At 42.5% G+C, this 14,315-nt stretch overlaps 1 protein-coding gene across 2 annotated transcripts in view; it reads left to right on the forward strand.

Annotated features, from left to right (window-relative positions):
• The window catches only part of CYFIP1 (cytoplasmic FMR1 interacting protein 1), a 138,704-nt gene extending 125,669 nt beyond the window's left edge, over positions 1–13,035 (forward strand). Inside the window, exons 29-31 of one of the 2 annotated variants that reach the window (XM_033947822.1) lie at positions 185–423; positions 7,987–8,134; positions 12,221–12,385. In XM_033947822.1, coding sequence (XP_033803713.1) covers positions 185–423; positions 7,987–8,134; positions 12,221–12,385 — 552 coding nt within the window. Of the gene's footprint in view, positions 1–184; positions 424–7,986; positions 8,135–12,220 lie in introns of both variants that reach the window. The other variant, XM_033947821.1, reaches the window with a different exon arrangement.
• The last annotated feature ends 1,280 nt before the right edge of the window (positions 13,036–14,315 follow it).

Genomic DNA, 14,315 nt, shown 5'->3' on the forward strand with positions numbered 1-14,315 from the left:
CGCTGCGCCTGTTCAGGCGTCCGTCTCCACCGCCATCTTGATTTCCTCCTCTATGTCCCGATTAGATGTCTTATGGACAAATCTGTTATCAACAGGGTTGTCATAGATTGTCCTAAGGGCTATTATTTTATTCTTGATGAAAACACAATGTTCAATCTTTATATGTTTGTTGTTTCATTTTTAGCAAATTGCAATTGCAAGAGAAGGAGACTTGCTGACCAAGGAACGTCTGTGCTGTGGCTTATCTATGTTTGAAGTGATCCTGACCAGGATTCAGAATTTTCTAGATGACCCAGTGTGGCGTGGATCTCTCCCTAGCAATGGTGTGATGCACGTGGATGAGTGCGTAGAGTTTCACAGGCTCTGGAGTGCAATGCAGTTTGTATACTGCATTCCCGTGGGCGCACATGAATTTACTGTAGAGTAAGTAACGCAACATGTGAATTATTAACCTACTAACATTATGCAGCCAAACAATGTGGGAGAAGTGAAAGGAGGATGGGCGGACAGAGGTTAACTAAGACTGGAGAGTTATCAGGAACCCGTGTTTCTGTTATGCATGCTATACCACCCTGGCCTGATACTGCGGCATGATAACCTTCTCCGATCTGTTCGTGATCCCCTTCTTAATCATCCTAGCATTCTGTTCATCGCCACCATACATTGCATGGACGGCTTCATCGACTTGTCGACCAGTACTCCCAAATCTCTTTCCTGGGGGGGGGGTCTCTCCGAGTACTGCACCGGACATCCTGTATTCGTGTATAAGATTCTTGTTACCGACATGCATCACCTTACACTTATCCACGTTAAACCTCTTGCCATGTTGCAGCCCATTTCTCGAGCGTGTTTATGTAGCATTGCAGGTCTTTGCAATCCTCCTGTGTCTTCACTACTCTGAATAACTTTGTATCATCTGCAAATTTAATCACCTTGCTCGTTGTACCAATTTCCAGGTCATTTATAAATATATTGAAGAGCACCGAACCCTGTGGCAATCCACTCGTGACGCTTTTCCAGTCCGAGTATTGTCCATCTATCCCCACTCTCTGTTTCCTATCCGCCAACCAGTTTTTAATCCATGTGAGTATTTCACCCTCAATTCCATGGCTCGCAATTTTTCAAAGTAGTCATTCATGTGGGACTTTGTCGAACACCTTCTGAAAATCCAGATATATCGACCGGGTCATGCTTTCATAAATTTTATATTCTTAACAATATATATAATGTAAGCATTGAACACATATATAAAGATAGTGTTTGAATTTAGCTTTCAGTAGTGTTCATCCTCCTGCCCTCCTCCCTTGCATCTCCTCACAATTATTGTCTCATCTATGTGCACTTATCCCTCCATAGTTTGATTTGATAAGAACATAAGAATAGCCTTACTGGGTCATACCAATGGTCCATCCAGCCCAGTAGCCCATTTTCACGGTGGCCAATCCAAGTGAAGCAGACGATACAAAGTTATTCAGAGTTGTGAAGACGCAGGAGGATTGCGAAGACCTGCAACAATCCAAAGAGTAGCAGCATTCCATGCTGCCGTCTCATGATTGCCTTATATGGAGATCTGTTGCTTTTTTTATAGCCCATTTCAGTTAGCCCACTATACATCTACTTGTTTATCTCTCTCTCCCCCCCCCCCCCATCCTGCCAGCTTTTCCTTCAAGTATTTTTATATTTTTGAGGAAGTCTGTGTTTAAAAGTTCAGGATTTTGAGTTTGGACTCATTTAGCTTTTCTGTCACTGCCACCAGGTAGGTACCCATCTGAACATTAGACCCACTTTCTCCATTCTTAAGTGTTAAATCCAGCATCTACCTTTCCCTGAAGGATTCCCTCACCATTTATCTAAGCAAAGCCCCTTTAGGATAGCCACTATCTTTCTGCTACTTTCCAGATTTGCCAGTCCACATATGATAGTGTCACACAGTATCATGGCCTCTCCTGTCATCAATTAAGTTCCTGTCCAGTTCTACTAGGATCCATGATCCTCTTTCCAACATAATCCACAGTCATCACACTTGTCTACATTTTAGCTACTTTAATACTCTCTTTCATAGAATGTTACTCTTCCCCTCTTACTTAGGTTATAGTCAACTGTGCATAGATGAGACCCTTTGAACCATGCTTATTCACAGTAATGGCCACAATGTCATAGAAACATCAAAATATGATGGCAGATAAAGGCCAAATGGCAATGAATATGTATGAGATCTATTTGCATGCATTGCTTTTATTGTATGCTAATAGATCTCATGCAAATTCATTGGGAAAATCCTGAAAACCCAACTGAATTGCGGCCTTCGAAGAGGGATTTTGACACCCTGGCAAAGACTCTGAGTACTGTATGTATGTTCATAATCTTCCACTGAGCTCTCCTGGGAGAACGGTATAGAAAATTGAATGAATAAATAACGTTTAAATGCTTTTCTTAATTTAGTAAAAATCTTTGCTTAAATCTCTTGTTATTTTTACCATTCCTCTAATATTTTTGCTGGGAGTGACTTCCTGAAATTATTTTCTTCCATCTGCCACCCTTTTCCTCTAAACACCTGTCCATTTATTGGTTGAATTTTTCAATACAAAAAGAAAGTAAAAAATAATTGCCATTAAAGATGAGAAAGGTGATACTTACACTCAAGTTGAACCTATTTTAAAACAATTTTTAAAATTTTATAAAGCTCTTTATTCTTCTGAGCCTTATTTAGATAAAGAAAAAGACAGTTTAGAATTTTTAAAATTATTAGAGGGACCTAAAATTCCTGAACATATAAAAGGAAGTCTTGAAGAGCCTATATCATTAAAAGAATTGCAAACAGCGTTGAAGTCCCTTAGAGTTGGATCCGCTCCAGGTGGTGATGGTTTCACGGTAGAGTTTTTTTAAATCATTTCAAAATACTGTCACCATCTATATCAGGCTCAACTACATAAAGGTTGTATTGTAGGCACTATGGCAGTCTTTAACTATAGTTTTGCCAAAGCCAAATAAAGATCCTGCTAGATTATATATTAGCTAGTGTTTAAGCCCGTTACATTAATGGGTGCTAGAGTACATGTCTTGTCTGTCTGTTGTTTTTTTTTTAATTTGTCTCTCTCTCCTTGGATGCTGTCTGTCTGTCTGTCATTCTTTCTGTCTGTCTCTCCCTGGCCCCTTGTCTATCTATCTTTATTTCTAACTCAATCCTCTTCCCTCAATCCTGCATGTGCTCTTTTTTCTTTCTTTCTTCTCCCCACTTCCTTCCGTCTGTTCCCCCTGTCCCTCAGACTTCCATTCAGCGGCTGTCCCTCCTCTCCCCCACACTTCCATTCAGTGTCTGTCTCCATCTCTCTACCCTTTCTATCTATTGTTCACCCTCTGTCTTGCCCCTTCCATTCACTGCCCTCTCTTCTCTTTCCATCCAGTGTCCGCCCTCTCTCTCTCTGCTCCATATAGCATCTCCTCCTTCCTTTCCCCCTTCCTTTTCCCTTGGTCTGGCATACATTCCTCCTTCCCTCCATGCCCTGGCATCTCTTCTTCCTTCCAAGCCATTCTCTCCCCCTCTGCTCCCTTTCCTTCTTGAACTTCATCGGGCAGCAGCAGCATTCACAATTCATTGCTGTTGCCGGCTTCAGGTCTTCCTCTCTGTCGGGTCGGGTCTTCATGAAAACAGAAAGTAGGCAGGACCCGCCAGAGAGGAAGGCCTGAAGCCGGCATCAACAGCAAATTATAAACGCTGCTGCTGCCCGAAGAAGCCAGTCCTTGAAGCACCCGAGGCAGACCGCTTCTCTCACCTCCCAGCCCAACCCCCGCTGACTCGTTTCTGGCCGGCTCCCTTACCCTTTCCGATCCCCGCCTGCATCGTACGACACCCTCCTTCGCCACCACCGACATGCCTGCATGCGCCGGAAGCCTGAAGATGTCGGAAGCAATTTCATCCTGAGCAAAGGTGTTGGCGGGCAGCGGCGCTCCACGAAGCCCTTCTCCCAGCAGCCGCCACCAGCACCAATTGGGGCAGCGAGGACGCGGTCAGGGAAAGAGCTTGCCTGCGCTTCCTCCAGCAGCTGGTGAGTGAGGGCGGGAGGAGTGGAGTAGCTACAGTGATCCCTGCCGCCGCATTCTAAAATGGAACACGGCCACGGATCAGAAATCACAGCGTCAGGGATCACGCAGTTTTAAAAGCGCATGCGCGTGTAAGGTTTTATTATATAGGCTAATAATTTTTCGGAAAGCTTCAACTTGCAGAGGGGAATGTCCCTTGTCTCCTCTGCTTTTTGATATTGTATTAGAACCCTTATTAGCTATTCAACAGGCAAAGGAGATACAGGGTATTCCCTATTCAGAACGGGAATATAAGGTCTCTGCTTATGCAGATGATATACTGCTTCATTTGAGAAACCCTGTAACCACCATTCCATGCTTGCTTGAATTAATAGAGAAATTTTGAAAGTTTTCTGGGTATAAGATTAATTGGAATAAATCTGAACTCCTTCCACTTAATGTACATTGTACAAAAGGTTTGTTTGACTCATTTTCCTTTATCTGGAAGGAAGGTAGAATAAAATACTTAGGAATTTGGATAAAAAATACACTGGAAGACACAATGAAAAAGCTTTATTACAGAAGGTAATAGAAATGTGTGAGCAATGGAATCCTTTACATTTATCTTTGTAGGGGAGAGTCCAAACGATTAAAATGATGATACTGCCTGTGATTTGTTACCAAATAGGTATGACACCAGTTTTTTTTTTCAGGGGTCTTTTTATAAAAAGTTAAATAGAATTCTTACAAAATTTGTTTGGCTTGGTAAAATTCCTAGAATTGCTTTAGTGTCTTTGCAAAAGTCAATTAGGGAAGGAGGGGTAAATTTTTCCCAATTTTTATAAGTATCATCAAGCCTATATTATGCGCCAAGGTATGTATTGGGTCCTCCCAGAGCACATTGAAAATATTCCAGACTGGTTGTGATTGGAATGGCGACTCATTTTTCCTCTGTGATTAAACCATGTTCTTAGTATCAAAAATGCCTAGGATATATAAAGAAAACAAAGTGTTAGTTGATACATGGAAAACTTTGAGGTTTGTGAATAATTTAATACCTATTCCTATACGTAAATCAACAAATCAAACTATATGGCTTAACTCCAAGATTCAAATAGGCAGATTCAAGGTCATCTGGAAGTATTGGGTAATGGCAGGTATTAGAACTCTGGACGATGTTATATCTAACTAGTTTTTTAGCCCATTACATTAACGGGTGCTGCCACTTCCTCCAATCTCTCTAGAGTCCCTACTGATCTTCTGTCTCACTCCTCTACGCTTCCTGTCATCTCTTTTGTCCAATCGCCTTCAACCCTTGGACAGAAGCACTTCCTACAAAGACAGCTTTGAGCATTCTCCCATTCCCTCTTCCACAGCCACCACTACCATGTCCGCCCAGGCGAGCCGCAGCGCTTTCTTCTGTGTGCAGCGCGCAGGTGTCGTGTCGCGCGGCGGTGACGTCCAGGCCTCGCACTGCCACATCTCTCCTGAGCCGCGACGGAGAGGGCAGGGGGTGCTGGCGGTTTATATGTTGGGGGAGGGTCTTGTTCCCTCTTCGGTCGCGCAGAAGCCTTTCCCCAGGACTTGCTCTGCCTAAGGAGGGTGCCTGCTGCCCTTGGTGCTGGGGCTGCCCCCTCCCTCCTGGGCGGGGATGGACATGCAGCCAATTGCAACTTTTCAGTGCTGAGGAGATGTGGCCCTTGGTGATGTAGTAAGCATGCATGCGCACGCTTGCCAGCACATCCCGACAGATCAGATCTCAGGGAACATGCGATGAGAGTGCGCATGCGCACGTAGCATTTTATTATTATAGATGGTAAACTGCTTGATTTTTCACAGCTGCAACACAAATTTGGTCTTAATAAATCACAAAGTTATAGATGGTTGCAACTGAAGCAGGCCATTCAGGCAGGGTTCCCTGAATGGAAAAATCTTAATAACCAATATAGTCTAGAGCAGGGGTGCCCAATAGGTCGATCGCCAAGGCAAAGTTTGTCGATCGCGGAGCCCATCCCGGGCTCCGTGATAGACTCATTTTTCCTTGGCGATCTACCAGGCTGATCAGCCTTCCACTCCCTGACGTCAATTCTGCCATCGGAGAGGAAGTTCAGGCCAGCCAATCGCTGCCTGGCTGGGCCGGAACTTCCTTTCCGACGGCAGAATTGACGTCGGGGAGAGGAATGCTTGTCGGCCCGAAGCAGGGAGAGCTTGGGGCGGCGGCGGCTTGGGGGCCTGTTCCCCGATGGTGGCAGCAGTGGCTTGGTGGAGGACAGGGAGAAAGAAAGAAAGGGGGCAGGCAGGGAAACAGAAAAAAAGAAAGGGGGCATGAAGAGAGAAAAAAAGAAAGGGAGGCAGGGAGAGAGGAAGAAAAAGTTGGGGGAGGGAATGAGGTCTGGAGAAGAGGAAGCATACAGGCTGAAAGAAGGGAAGAAAGATTGGATGCACAGTCAGAAGAAGAAAGTGCAACCAGAGACTCATGAAATCACCAGACAACAAAGGTAGGAAAAATGATTTTATTTTCAATTTAGTGATCAAAATGTGTCTGAATTTATATCTGCTGTCTATTTTGCACTATGGCCCCCCTTTTACTAAACCAGCCTATGAGCGTCGAGAACAGTGCTGGGCATTCAGCGCAGCTCCCTGCGCTAAAAACAGCTATTGTGGTTTAGTAAAAAGGGAGGGGGCTATATTTATCTATTTTTGTATGGTTGTTACTGAGGTGACAGTGCATAGAGTCATCTGCCTTGACCTCTTTGAAAAAACCCCGGAATAGGAATGATAATAAACATTTTCTCAGCGTACAGTGTACTTTGTGTTTTTTTAAAAAATTTTATTGTTGGTAGATCATTTTGACTTGGCCATTTTAAAAGTAGCTCGCAAGCCCAAAAAGTGTGGGCACCCCTGGTCTAGAGTTCTTGTGCTTTCAGGTGGACTTCCTGGGACACCAGGCCACACAGTGGTATAAATTGATATCTGGATTTATGAATAAAAAACCAAAAACTGGCCTTAGGGACATTTGGAGCATTGAGATTAAGCATCAAATTACTGCGTCTCAATGGCCACGAATTTGGTCTTGGAGGATGAGTTGTACAATGTCAGCATCTATGAGACAAACTTGGGTTTTTTCTGTTACACCGAGCTTTTTGGACCCCTGTTCATTTACAAAGTTAGATAGCTCTAAGTCTAATAAATGTTGGCATTGTCATCTCGAAGCAGGGACTTTAGATCATTTATTATACTACTGTCCATTTATTTTGGCTTTTTGGAGATCGATTTGGGGCCAAATAAATTGTTTGTTAGAAAATCCTGTGGCTCTATCCTATGATACTATTTTATTTGGAATGTCAATGAGGAAAAAAAGTCAACTTTCTGCAAATAATAATAAATTATTACTTATTATGACAGGAGTTGCCATTCAGCAGATTACATTTAATTGGAAAAACTGGAATAGATTAAATTACAGTTTTTGGTGGAATTTATTGTCATGTATAAGATGGAAAGAACTTTAGCATTGCAGAAAGGAAATTTTAATAACTTTCAGGAGGTTTGGAGACCATTAATAGAATATTGTAATGAATAAAATATCATTTTTCCCCAGTTGGTATAATTGTACAGGGATGTGGGGTGGGAGGAAGTTTAATTATATATTGATGGGTTGGATTAATAGAGAATAATATATATATGTAATCACATGTGTAATAATATGGTTGGGAAGGAGGGATTTATTTTTAATTGTGAAATTAATAATGATAGATATTCAAGTGATATTGTATAAGTTTAACTGTTATTTTCTGACACACTTGTAAGATGAAAAAATGAATAAAGAATATATTAAAAAAAAGAATTTTTCAATACATAAACAGGTGTAAAAAGGAAGGAAATAAGGTTGACTAGGCAAAGCTGAGATCCTTGTGTGTTGTAATCTAGGATATGTTGAGATTAAAAGAAGTGTTCTCCTTGTTGCAGACAGTGCTTTGGAGATGGCTTACACTGGGCTGGTTGCATGATTATTGTGCTTTTGAGCCAGCATCGTCGATTTGATGTCCTGGATTTCTGCTACCATTTACTAAAAGTCCAGAAACATGATGGGAAAGATGAGATCATTAAGAATGTGGTATGTTCTACATTTATTAACAATCGCAAGTTTTAAACAGTCATTTTGGTGTGGATATCTACATCTATAGTTTTCTGACTTTTTAATTTTAGTAGGACTAATAGTGGAAGGATGCAAACATTTTAGCTGGAACCTGAAGGCTTATCTAGAATTTTCAAAGCTTGAGGGAAAAGAATTGGAAGAATTATAAAGGCACTAGGAGCAAATACTGTAGTAGGACACAAAAAAGCAACTTCTGGGGTACAGCTACAAAGAGAGCCACATTTGGGCAGTCTTAAATGCCAGGATTCTGGAAATTCAGCCTGGCATGAACAGGCTAGTTTGGCCTAGTAGCTTCTTGGAAAGGCATTTCACCCCCTTGATTTGAAAATTGGATTGGCAGAGTGAGGGAGGTTCATTTGATGGAGAACTGCAGAACAACCTGCTATATGGTTGGGGGAAGGAAATGAGCAAAATTGTATCTCGGAGGTATGACCCAGCTTGATGTAAATGAATACTAGTCCTGGGGAAGGACAGGAACCTGGTTCTTTGTTTTATATTGGGGAACTTGGAAGTTGAAAAGCTGCAATGGCATGGTATGTTCTGTCCTTTGTAATTATAATTCAAAATGATCAACAAAAAAGAGAGGCCTGGCTAGGGTTCCTGAAAGCTACTAGCTATAGTGAGCAGAAAAGAAGAGCAATTACGAGTAGATTTAGATCTTTTGAGAAGGACTTAAGAGTGCATTGGAGCACCTGGACCAGAACAGTAAGAGGGGCATAAAAGAAACATCTAAGTCTGATTTGGATATAGGGAGCTAGTCGCCCAGTTGGCAGCGGCAAAATGTCCATTCTCAAAGTAGGTCCAAAATATTTATTTTTATTTTTTTTTTTTAATCATCTATCTATACGTCCAGGCCGCCACTACATCTGTCTTTATACCACATTCTCAACCAAAATTTTGTTGAAGTCTGAAAGGTCCAGAACAAGACCTTTTGGATGTGGGAGGGGCCAACATTGTGATGGACTGGCCACCCAAACATGAGAACAGAGCAGTGGGGCACCTTACAGGGCACTGCTGTGAACTTCACAAAAATGGTGCCACATAAACATCTCACCATAACAGCCCCCCCAAAACCCACTATACCCACCTGCCTACAATCCCAATAGCCCTTATGGCTGAAGGTGCCACCTCTATGGCAATAGAGTAGGGTTTTGATGGGTTCACATTTTCCACCATTGATGGAGTGGTTAGAGTGGCTTATGTACCTGGGAGAGGAAGGGGAAGGGCAAATATTCAACCAATGATGTTGAGCATTTTGCTAGCCACTGCTGGCATTACTCCCAAATTTCAACATTGAATATCATGGTTTTTTTTTTTAATTTTAAACATCTCTTGCCCATTTAAGTCCTATTGAATATTGACCCCAAAGTTGACAAATATTACCATTTTTCTGGACTTGCAATAGAATATGGGTGTGGGGTGGTGGTTTTTTATTTTACCAAATGCAAAATTATTTTTTATATGGGCTTCACGGAAATGCTAAAAATAGCTTTCAAATTTGTTTCAAACATTTTTTTTTTTTTAAATATTGTGACCACCATTTTAGTGGAAATAGTGACATAAAAGCCTAGATGTAGACTAAGGGCTCCTTTTACTAAGCTGTGTTGGCCAAAAACTACCGCCTGCTCAAGAGGAGGCTGTAGCGGCTAGCGCGTCCGGCGGTTTAGCGCGGCTTAGTAAAAGGAGCCCTAAGTTACATAAGAACATAAGAATCATCTTACTGCATCAGACCAATGGTCCATCAAGCCCAGGAGCCCATTCTCAGTGGCCAATCCAGGTCCCGAGTACCTGGCCAAAACCCAAAGAGTAGCCACATTCCATGTTACCAATCCAGGGCAAGCAGTGGCTTCCCCTTGTCTTTCTCAATAACAGACCATGGACTTTTCCTCCAGGAACTTGTCCAAACCTTTCTTAAAACCAGCTGCACTAGCTGCTTTTAGCACAACCTTTGCCAATGCGTTCCAGAGCTTATCTATTCTCTGAGTGAAAAAAAATTTCCTCCTATTGGTTTTAAAAGTATTTCCCTGTAACTTCATCGAGTGTTCCCTAGTCTTTGTAATTTTTGACGGAGTGAAGAATCGATCCACTTGTACCCGTTCTACTCCACTCATATCTCCCCTCAACCGTCTCTTTTCCAAGCTGAAGAGCCTTAACCGTTTTAGTCTTTCCTCATACAAGAGGAGTTCCATCCCTTTTATCATCTTGGTTGCTCTTGTAATGTAATGTAATGTAATGTAATTTATTTCTTATATACCGCTACATCCGTTAGGTTCTAAGCGGTTTACAGAAAATATACATTAAGATTAGAAATAAGAAAGGTACTTGAAAAATTCCCTTACTGTCCCGAAGGCTCACAATCTAACTAAATCTTCTTTTGAACCTTTTCTAGTGCCACTATATCTTTCTTGAAATGAGACCAGAATTGATCACAATACTCCGGATAAGGTTGCGATGCAGGGGCATTATAACATTCTTGGTTTTATTAACCATCCCTTTTTTAAAAAATAATTCCTAGCATCCTGTTTGCTTTTTTTGGCCGCCGCCACCCATTGGGCGGAAGGTTTCATCGTATTGTTTACGATAACACCCAGGTGGACCCTAGCATCCGGTAACTGTGATTCAGGATTGAACTTTTGTAACTTTTTTTTAAACATAAAATGATGTGGTTTGGACTGTTGTATCATTGTTTGCTCTAACAGAATTCATTAAACCTCATTTTTTGTTGCTGGAGACTTTAGTCATCTTTTCCACATTTAGAAGAACTTGATATATATCTCTGTCTTGAATTCTAGACAGATAACCATAATCTACTATAATAAAATGCTAAGCGTGCATGCGCACTCTTACCGCCGTGTTCCCTGATCGGCAGAGTGCGCATACGCACTTAGCTTTCCAGTGGCCGCCAGACAAATTGGAAAGTGCTGCCTTTCCTGCTCGCGTAGACCTCCAGGAAAAACTGCAATACAGTTTATTTTTAAGTTAAAGGCTTCAGACACAGGCGGCGATTGTGAGAGGAGCCGCCGCGGCACCTTTACACTTAAAATAACCTTCGCAGGAGAGAGCCCTGGAGCTGGCAGGAGGGGGAAGAGGCGCATGTGACGTACACCATTACCCAGCCGCCCTGGATTGCCATCTCGGCGGTGGGGTTTTTTTTTTCCCCGCCTCGACTCCTTCCCGGCGAATGGAGGGCTGTTCCACGGCATGGGAGGGGGAGCGGCGAACCGAGGGTTCAAATCCGCCCCTTCTACCGTCCGGACAAGTCGCTCCGCCGCGTCTCTTCCCGGGGCTCAGAGGACACATCTGAAGGTGATTTCCAGCTGGGAAGGGGAAGCGGATGGTCGGGGCCTGGGCTGTTCGGTCCGTGTGGCCTCTGTCAGGCGTGGGAAGGGAAAAGAGCTGCCAGCGGGTACGCTCTGGATCGCCATCTTGGCGGCGGATGTTTTTTTTTCTTCTCCCCCCCCCCCCCCCACCTCAACTCCTTCCTGGTGAGCGCATTCCGGGATTGGCCTTTTCGGACGGTAACCCAGAACGGAGGGTTCAAATCTGCCCCTCGGAAGGTGATTTCCAGAGGGGGAGGGGAAGCGGATGGTCGGGGCCTGGGCTGCTGGGTCCGTGCGGCCGCCCTCAGGTGTGGGAAGGGAAAGGAGCTGCCAGCTGGTACCCATCGCTTCCGGACCCGGGGAAACCGGATGAGACTTTCCCATAACCTAATTTCTTTAATATACTGTGTATCTATGTGGGTTTTGAGTGGGGGTTTTCATAAACACAAAGGGACATACAGGGAGAGAGACAGACAGAAAAAAGACACACAGCTAGCTGCCAAGGAGAAAGAGATAAAAGAAAAATGTAACGGGCTTAAAAACTAGTAAATAATAATGTGACAACAGAAGACAATTTCTGGCAGCTGGTACTAAGCAGCAGTCAGTGGTCCTGTTGTGATAACCTTCCGGAACATCTAAGGCCCGAGCATTACTGATTATTCTTTCTTGTTTAAAATTCAGCAGTGTCAGTTTGCGGTAAACCCATTTTATTTTGTTTTTACAGCCTTTGAAGAAAATGGTTGAGAGAATTCGTAAGTTCCAAATCCTGAATGATGAGATATTTACCATTTTAGACAAGTACTTGAAGTCTAGTGAAGGAGAGAATACACCAGTGGAACACGTTCGCTGTTTTCAGCCTCCCATCCATCAGTCCCTGACCAGCAACTAATATACACTGACTCTGCTACATTATTCCCTATGTATATACAGCATTTTTGTTTTTTACTCTGAGAAATTATTTGTGGATGTTTTTGTACACTGCCTACTGTTTTTTCTAAATTAAGTGTATGTAAGAATTATATGGAGCTAAAGAGTAAAAGGACTGCAGTCAAGATAAATCGCTGAGGACTATTTTATGGTTGGTATCAAGGTTTGTTTTGTCCCCCAATTAAGGGACTGCAGCCCAAGAGCTATATTTGTTTTCATATTCCTAAACTTGCCTTGCTGAAATGTGTACATTTCCCACGCCTCTCTCCTTAGCCAGGTTGAGGATGGCAGTTTTCAATCCGATCAATTTACTCCGTTGTATTGTCTGTCTAATAACACTAAAAGCTTTTGGCTTTCTTTGCAGTGTTGACTAACAAGTGTGAATGAACAAAACACATAGCTTCTAACTTTTGGGAACTACATTTACCTATTTCTTATTTTAAAAAATTTGCAAGTGAGGATTCATTTGTGCATTTTTACATGGCTACCGCTGAGCAAATGGGGCTTTTATGTAGTCTTTGTAAAGGAATTTTTCTAATGTTTATGAATTTTTTTTAAATTACTGTGACATTGAACATCAATAAACACAGAACAACAACTTTTGGAATGGTAGACTTTATAAGGTGTGGTCCATCTTGAAAGGAGGCTTGGTAGTTATTCCGGGATAAAGAATGTCCATTTGAAGATGCAAATATTGTGATGGAGTCAGAACCTAAGAGCAACAGTTCCTGGGACTAGAGTCCCTTGAAAAAGGAGGGTAGGAATTTTTCCTACAGGCTGGGTGCTAGATCAACTTTAACCTGAAAAGTCTGATGACCTAAGAGACTCTTTTGTCCTTTATTCTTCATCTTTCACTCAAGGTAAAGGGATAGTCGAATAAGGTGGTACATTTTTTGATTTGCGCTATACCTCCTTTCTTTAGAACAAAAGAAAAAAAAAAAAAACCATCCTGGAAGGGAATTTAGTTCCCAACTGCTACTCACAAAAGGAGGAATGTATTCTTACCACCTTGAGACACAGTTTTATGCTCTCTAGTCAATAGATGGAGAGAAAAAAAACTTCCTTTCCAGCATTTTCCATAGGAGTGCACTATGGACCATCCCCCCTCTTGTTACACCTTAATGGGCTCAGAGTTAGGTACAGACTAGCACTTGGTGCCAGGAGTCACACCAAATCAAATCTGGTACAGATCCCCTTTAGTCTATAAACAGCACACCTAGCCAAGTTCCTACGATTTATTTCTATCATCCTGCTATCTATGCAAGTCCTCGACAAGGCTTCCCTTTTTATAAACCTCATCACCGCCATTTTCATCCCTGTAACAGGGAAGACACACACAGGAGAAGCAGGCCATGTTAGGAGACTAAGAGACCCTTTAATCAGAGGAGCCCAGAGAGCACACCATAGACCTGTCTGTTTGCTGAAAAGCACACAAGTTAATATTCCAGGCAGCTACTGGCAGGTCACCAAGTTCAGATACAATGGCCTAAGCCCATATTCCATACTAAGACCAGACCAGAAGTTGCCCCTATCTGTTGAAAATGAAGCAAACTGCCTAGGCCACAGCTATATAGGCATCAGCACTGGAAAAACAGATTCTGTTTTCAAGGGCTGGGTGGATTGCATCAACCTATTGGGCACATGGATGGGACTTACAGAAGTAAAAGGCACGAGGTGAGGAGTGGTTGAGTGGTACAGCTGCTGCCTGAGGATGGGGGATCAAGTTCACTTTAATCTGCCATGGTTCCAGGTATAATTAAGTACCTATAGATATAATATGTAAACTGCTTTTGCATTGAATTAGACAAAGAAAAAAGTTATCACTTATATAGCACTGTACATTTTGACAATTTATAGCATATCCCTGCTCAGAAGAACTTACAAGCTGGGTT

The sequence above is a fragment of the Geotrypetes seraphini genome, chromosome 6 (assembly GCF_902459505.1).
Source record: "Geotrypetes seraphini chromosome 6, aGeoSer1.1, whole genome shotgun sequence".
Classification (NCBI taxonomy): Eukaryota; Metazoa; Chordata; class Amphibia; order Gymnophiona; family Dermophiidae; genus Geotrypetes; species Geotrypetes seraphini.